Below are 7,431 nucleotides of genomic sequence, written 5' to 3' on the forward strand. Positions count from 1 at the left end.
TTTGGATGAGACGTTAAAGTACCTGGCCACTCAGGTAGAGGTAAAAGATCCCTCGGCACTATTTGAAGGAGAGCCGGAGAAATATCTTGGCGCACATTTGTCCATAAACCAACATCACTGTAAAACATTTATCTCACTTCTGTCTGTGGGGCCTTAAGTGGGCAAATTAGCCGTGGTGTTTTCCTACACTACAACATTGACTGTACTTCAAAAAGTACTCAATTGGCTATGAAGTGACATTCTGAGGACATGAAAGGTGCTCTATAAATGTAAGTTCTTTCTTTGTAATTTTAAACTAGTAAACAAATTGATTAAATAATTAATAAACAAGCCAATATATGTCAACGTTATAAAATACCAAGCAATCTCCCATGGCCTGGGAGTGGCCTCCAAGTATGTTATGGGGGGAGGTTAGCTTGGCATTTGATGAATATGGCCAGTGCCTGATCCCTGTATCAGCCCATATATTCTTATTACAGAAAGAGAACAGACTCTGTGTAAGAAATAAATAACACTATTTTGCCTGGAAGCAAGCAACCTATTATTGGCGACAAACCGTGTCAGCACACATCTCCGTTTCATGGGTGAGGCTGTTTGTCTTGTGGCTGCACCTGCACTTTATCTGGTATTGTAACTGTACAGTGTGCCTGGGTAAGACGCTGCTTGCCTTGCTGCATTTCATTGAAGCACGTGTCCATTTTCGGAATCTACATTTTGCTGACGGAGCATCCTGCCTCTCTGTTACTGAAGGTATTGATGCGACCGAAGATACTGTAATTAAATGGAAATAAATGTTGAGGCTCAGTTTTTAATCGAACGGACAAGTACCATTGGGGCACTCAGCTCATTTCTGTGGCCCGATCTTTAATCTAATGATGTTTAATACACGATGCTGTGTGGGCGTCTGCGTCTTATAGAACATATCCTATGCAGTCTTACTGCAGACAATTATTGAGGTCAAAAATAGTCTGCTTCAAGCAATCGCGGGTTTCTTTCAATCTTTATACATAATAGATTTATTTGAGAAATTGTTACGTATACATATACTGCTCGCACAGAAAGGAAAATAGTATAAATCAATTATTAAAAAGGATGGTAGCTTTTCCTCAGTTTTTTTTTCAGTTGACTAATGTGTTGGTGGCTAATGCTAATTGTCCCTTCCAGTTCGACATTTAATTTTACTGGCAAAACATTCATTGTATAAACTGTTCGAGTTTAATGTAATTGAGGGGATGTCAATCGCAGTAAGTGTGGAAAGAGACTAAAAAAAAGTCTATTTCTCACTATTGGTCCTTACTAAACATACCACCCTACGTAGCTGTATCTGAGAGGCAGAGAGGGTACAAGTCCAATCCAACGTCCCAGGGAAAGGGCTTTAAATGTGGCTGAATCTGCAAACTGCTCAGGAAACTAGCGAATGCGGGCTTCATAACAGGGATGTCAGCCGAACAAACCGTTCATCTTAAACATCCACTGAGATATATATCATCGGGCTAGCTTGATTATAATATTCTCATTTGGGTTAATACAGCAACCAACCCAATCCATCTCCACTGCAGCTATTAAACTGCGAGGTTTTAATCGCATCACAACACAGGCGCAACATCACCCGCGCTGTTCATCACCGAAATATTAACCGATCTAACTTCTTGTTCATCGAGGGTGAATTGATTGATCAATAGTAATTTTCAGAAATAGCTTCTTCACATAGGAGCGCATCTGAATTCTTGTGTTGCCTTCCCCGGCTTTACTTCAATTATAACTCAGTATTCAGCAAGTTATGCATAATAAAGCATAGACATATTCAAACCTGTTTATCTTCTTAAAACACCTGCTGAAACATATATCATCGGAATAACTTGATTATAATATTCTCGTTTGGGCTAAATCAGCAAACCCAAATAACTGCATTGCTGCTTGTTTCAGTATCATTTAGTGCGATATATTGCTACCTGTACTTCGGAAAGGCTCCAATAATTTCAAATACAAACACTACCAGTTATTACAGATTGAGGGATAGCGGCACTTATTACAGATGTTATTGTCCTTGCATTGTTTATCTTTGCTTGCAGTGTTGATACCGCAAACCCAAAGGGACTGGTTATGGGAATTATCGAGCATCTTATCCTTAACTATCTGCTGTGGGGAATGTAGGAGAGGGAAGGGCAGGGGAAGGAGCACCTCCCACAAGCGGCAGAAGTGACTCATTCACAACTTCTGTTCTGCTGCCAAACCCCAGCTCGGAGTTAACCTTTGTGAATCAGGAAAGGGGCAGGAGATGAAAAGCTCGCCGGCCGTCAGCCCCCGGACAGGGCACTCGGTCAGATTTAACTCCGCGACCGCCGCGTTCCCCGGGCAGAAGCAGAGGCAGAGGCGAATGCGATGAACCTCCGGCTACTTTGCTGCAATGACTTGTCCCTCTGCAACAGCAGCGCAGCCAACAGTAGCCTGGGCGGCGAGGGGACTTTCAGCACCGCGGGCAGCGACCAGGGCGGCGAGGACGAGCTGCTGCTGCCCACTTTCTCGACAGCCTCCAAAGTCAGGGTAGTCATCACCTTGGTCATCTTCTTGATCTCCTCCTACCTCAACCTGACCGTGCTGTGCGGCGCCCTGAGGAGCAAAGGCACCGGCAGATCCCACATCAGGACGCTGATCGTGAACTTGTCGTGCGCCGACCTGCTGGTGACTTTTATCGTGATGCCCTTGGACGCAACCTGGAACATCACGGTGCAGTGGTACGCCGGGGACCCGACCTGCAAGCTCCTCATGTTCCTCAAACTCCTCTCCATGTACTCGTGCGCTTTCGTCACAGTGGTGATCAGCCTGGATCGCTACTGTGCTATTCTACACCCGCTGGGCGTTAGCAGAGCCAACGAGAGGAACCGAACCATGCTCATCGGAGCCTGGATCATGAGTGTCATTCTGGCTATACCTCAGGTAATGCACCTAGAACTGCAATCTGTGCATCAAGGCTTTGAGAGGAAAGGGGGGCTTCAAGCTGTAATCGCACTGCAGTTTGAACAAGGCAGGATGTAAGGCATGTTGTTTAAGCAGCAGCCAAAACAATACCCGACAATCCTCGACTGGTTAGATCTAAATACTTCACCAACACAAAGCTACATCCTAGTTTGGGATACCACACCGTCTCACCAAGCTTTTTTTTTATAGCTTTGATGCAATGGATGGGATTTTTGTCTGGGCTATAGCCGAACTGAAATCGCAAATACTGCGCATAAATGCAAATTCAAACTGAAACTAAAAACCAGCCAGGAGGTACAGATCGTTAATTCCGTTTGCATCGTTGCTGGCTTTACAATGATATCAATAGGTAGTGGCTTGTCTGACGCATTGTTAGTAGGAGGTGCATTTAATACACACCGTGGCTCTTGGTTCTGATCTTTCTCAATTTTTAAAGCATGAATGAAGTGAATTGTGAAGGTGAGTTTAACACAATACAGTAATTGCTGAACATCTTTGCTGCTGTTCAGCGCGGTGTATTTCCTAGATCAATTAAAATGTCAGTGGGATTGCTTCTTTTGGAAACTGTTTCGAATTTAACTCGAAATACCAAACAAAAAAAGTCACAATTTACTTTGTCACTTTACATAGCGCCCAGAGGAGTTCTTACCGATGTTTTACAACCGGAATGAAATGCATTTGTTGTGCAGATGATCAGTTGGGTAGCAAGTAACTGGATGAATGTAATCAGGTTGTTGTAATGAACAGATCTATGTTGATTAATTTTAGGAGGAAGAATGAGGAGAGATCATATAAACTAAATTGTACTATTTTAAAGGGGGTGTGGGAAGATAGAAACCTGGGGTTTCGCATATACAAATCTTTGCAGGTGGCAGGACAAGTTGATAAGACTATTAAGAAAGCACAAGGGATGCTTGGCTTTATAAATAGACGCATAGAGTACAAAAGCAAGGAAGTTATACTAAATCTTTATAAATCATTGGTTAGGCCTCAGCTGGAGTATCCAATACTGGGCACAGAGGACTTTTACCAGAATAATACCAGGAATGGGGAACTTCAGTTATGTGGAGAGACTAGAAAAGCTGGGATTGTTCTCCTTAAAATAGAGAGGTTCCATGCAGATTTAATAGTGGTGTTTAAAATTATGAAGGGTTTTCATAGAGTAAATAAGGAGAAACCGTTTGCAGTGGTGAGAGAGTTGGTAAGCAAAGGACACAGATTTAAGGTAATTGGCAAAAGAACCAGAGGGGAACTGAGGAGAATTGTTTAAGCAGCAAGTTGTTATAGAAACATAGAAACATAGAAACTTACAGCGCAGAAGGAGGCCATTTCGGCCCATCGTGTTTGCACCGGTCGTCAAAGAGCCGCCCGGCCCTTCATCAGCAGCCCTAAAGATTACATACAAACCAATGAACAATGATGAAAAGGCAAAGAGCACCCAGCCCAACCAATCCGCCCCACACCACTGCAACATCCCTGATACTAAAAACATCTACACTCCACCCCAACTGGAGCCATGTGATCTCCTGGGAGAGGCAAAAAACCAGATGAAAACCCAATCCAATATAGGGAGAAAGAAATCTGGGAAAATTCCTCTCTGATCCATCCAGGTGATTGAAACTAGTCCAGAAGATCACCCTAGCCATATTCTATTTCTTGCAGCACTTACCATTATATCTGTGCCGACCAACAAAAGGTCATCCAGTTTAATCCCAATTACCAGCTCTAGTTCCGTAACCCTGCAGGTTATGGCACCTTAAGTGCCCATCCAACCATCTCTTAAAAGTGGTGAGGGTTTCTGCATCCACCACTCTTCCAGGCAGTGAGTTCCAGATCCCCACAACCCTCTGTGTAAAGAAGCACCCCCCCCCCTTAAATCCCCTCTAAACCTTCCACCAACCACCTTGTAATAGCCCCCTCCACCAATGGAAATCGACCCTTACTATCCACTGTGTCCAAGCCCCTCAATATTTTGTACACCTCGATGAGGTCTCCTCTCAACCTCCTCTCTTCCAATGAGAACAAACCCAGCCTGTCCAATCTGTCCTCATAACTAAGATTCTCCATTCCAGGCAGAATCTTAGTAAATCTCCTCTGCACCCTCTCTAGTGCAATCACATTCTTCCTATAATAGGGCGACCAGATCTGGAATGCATTGCCAGAAATGGCACTGGAAGTAGATTCAATAGTAATTTTCAAAAGGGAATTGGAGATATACTTGAAAAGGAAAAGATTGCAGAGCTATGTGGAAAGAGCAGGAGCATGGATCTAACTGGATAAGTCTTTCAAAGAGCCACCACAGACACAATGGGCTGAATGGTCTCCTTATGTGCAATAAGATTCTATAATTCATTAGACATATTAGTCTATATATTTCATTATTTTAATTTGCAGTGTGCAAATGCAATAATTAGTAATCAGTCACTTTTTTTTCATTGCAGCTTTTCCTCTTTCACACTGTCTCCATCTCGGTACCAGCTCCATTCACTCAATGCGTGACTCATGGCAGCTTCAAGGAGGCTTGGCAGGAAAAGGTTTACTTTTTCTTCACCTTCCTCTGGCTCTTCCTTCTGCCACTTATAATCATGGTATTTTGTTACACAAGCATATTAATCACAATTACAAGGAAGATGAGAGTAAATGGAGATAGTAAGTATTTTGTTTTACTCTGTTTCTTTTGATGTGGCACAAACCAATTTTATACATTGTCCTTGCAGCCACTGTCAAACGGACTGGTGCAATTTTAAAATGTGAATCTGTTTAAGAATCATTTAGGTGTTCTTGTGATGGCTCAGAAGGTAAATACAGCTTCTGGTGTGGTATTGTAATATACCGATCAGGAAGGCCTCAAATATTCCCTTGAGTATAGGTGTTTAAAATGATAAAAGGATTTGATAGGGTAGATAAAGATAAAATATTTTTTCTAATGAGAGCATCCAGAACAAGGAGGCATACCTTAAAATTAGAGCCAGACCATTCAGGGGTGAAATCAAGAAGCACTTCTTCATACAAAAGGCAGTAGAAAACTGGGACACTCCATCAAAAGGCTAGGTCAATTGAATCTTTCAAAACTGATATTGATAGATTATTATTAGATAAGGGAATCAAGGGAATAAGAATCAAGACAGGGAAATGGAGTTGCAATACAGATCAGCCATGATCTAACTGATATGTGGGGCAGGCTGAAGGGGCTGAATGGCCTACTTCTATTCCAATCTTCCTAAGTTCATTCACTGGCCTGATCTGAGTTGGCTGAGTTCAGCCCAGGCAGAGGTAGGGCTGCAACAATTGGCCTCAATGCCCCAGACCAGAGAGGAAAGAAAATAATTTGGGTGTTCTGCTACTACTGGAGCTCCAATTCACTCTGCCACAGAGCAGTGAAATGTTGATTTGTGCCCAGGATTTTTCACCCATTGGGTTTTCAATCTCACCTGCACGTCACAGGGAGGCACAGAGTGGAGATCAGATACTTCCCAGAAGGAATGGAAGACTTCAGATATTGAGTCTACCTGGGCCATTCTTACTTACCTTTCCATGTGCAATTATGGAGAGATTTTGGAGCAGAGTGCGTGATACAGAGTCATCTACAGAAAGGGAAGAGAGACAATGAATTTTAGCTTCAATGAGGGAAAGAGCAGTCACCAATTGGACTATAAATGCCATCCAGAAATAAAACCACTTAATCTACTTACAAGGGAATAGGACTGAAATAATTTTTAATTGTCAGTAAGATTATTATTCATGGGTGTTCTATTCATGGGCGCTAACTTTTATGAAATAGCAATTAAAATATTTTTTCTCAAATAGTTAAATGTTGATACTAAATGTTATACTTTACTATTTTTCTAGTATTCTCAAAAGATGCAGATTCAAGGTGTAGTAAGAACTATATTCCCAAAGTGCGAATGAAAACCTTAAAGATGACTATTGTCCTTGTGAGCACCTTCATCATTTGCTGGACCCCGTACTACATTCTGGGATTTTGGTACAATTTTTTCCCTGCCATGATAAACAAGAAGGAGCTTCCTGAATCAATCAACCATGCGCTGTTTACTTTTGGGATGCTGAACAGTTTTATGGATCCAGTGATTAGCCGTATTGGTTATCTCAGGCTCAGCAACGGCTGATGCAGCGAGCAACATGGCAAAGATTAAATTAAGCACATGTAAATTAAGAAAAAGGCAGTTGTCTAACAATGCCCTGAAATCCTCCTGGTCAATTAATTGTGAACTTTAGCATTTAAAATCATTATTTACTCCCATTTTTCCCCAAGAATGTTTTCTATCTTCGGTGGATTGCTAAGCAATAAATGACAATTTAATAGGCTTGTGACAGTAATGTGCAGCAGCTGAGTGCAGTTGGAAAAAAGGGTGTTAAATGTCAGTCAACTTGCATGATCTTCTGCATCAATGGATGACATGTTAGAGGTTTTACTTATTAGTCTTTTCCTTT

At 42.1% G+C, this 7,431-nt stretch overlaps 1 protein-coding gene across 1 annotated transcript; it reads left to right on the top strand.

The window, feature by feature from the left end:
• The first annotated feature begins 2,382 nt into the window (after positions 1-2,382).
• LOC139260192 (gonadotropin-releasing hormone II receptor-like) lies at positions 2,383-7,106 on the top strand. The gene is made up of 3 exons (XM_070876504.1): positions 2,383-2,937; positions 5,421-5,628; positions 6,829-7,106. Exons 1-3 carry the CDS (start codon positions 2,383-2,385, stop codon positions 7,104-7,106), a joined length of 1,041 nt encoding a protein of 346 aa, XP_070732605.1.
• The last annotated feature ends 325 nt before the right edge of the window (positions 7,107-7,431 follow it).

The sequence above is a fragment of the Pristiophorus japonicus genome, chromosome 1 (assembly GCF_044704955.1).
Source record: "Pristiophorus japonicus isolate sPriJap1 chromosome 1, sPriJap1.hap1, whole genome shotgun sequence".
Classification (NCBI taxonomy): Eukaryota; Metazoa; Chordata; class Chondrichthyes; family Pristiophoridae; genus Pristiophorus; species Pristiophorus japonicus.

What these genes read in the sequence shown, in the direction of transcription:
- LOC139260192 (XM_070876504.1), top strand. Translation starts at nt 2,383, where the DNA reads ATGAACCTCCGGCTACTTTGCTGCAATGACTTGTCCCTCTGCAACAGC. An exon ending in TCATTCTGGCTATACCTCAG is followed by an intron (nt 2,938 to 5,420) that starts GTAATGCACCTA and finishes TTTTCATTGCAG; the next exon opens with CTTTTCCTCTTTCACACTGT. An exon ending in GATGAGAGTAAATGGAGATA is followed by an intron (nt 5,629 to 6,828) that starts GTAAGTATTTTG and finishes CTATTTTTCTAG; the next exon opens with TATTCTCAAAAGATGCAGAT.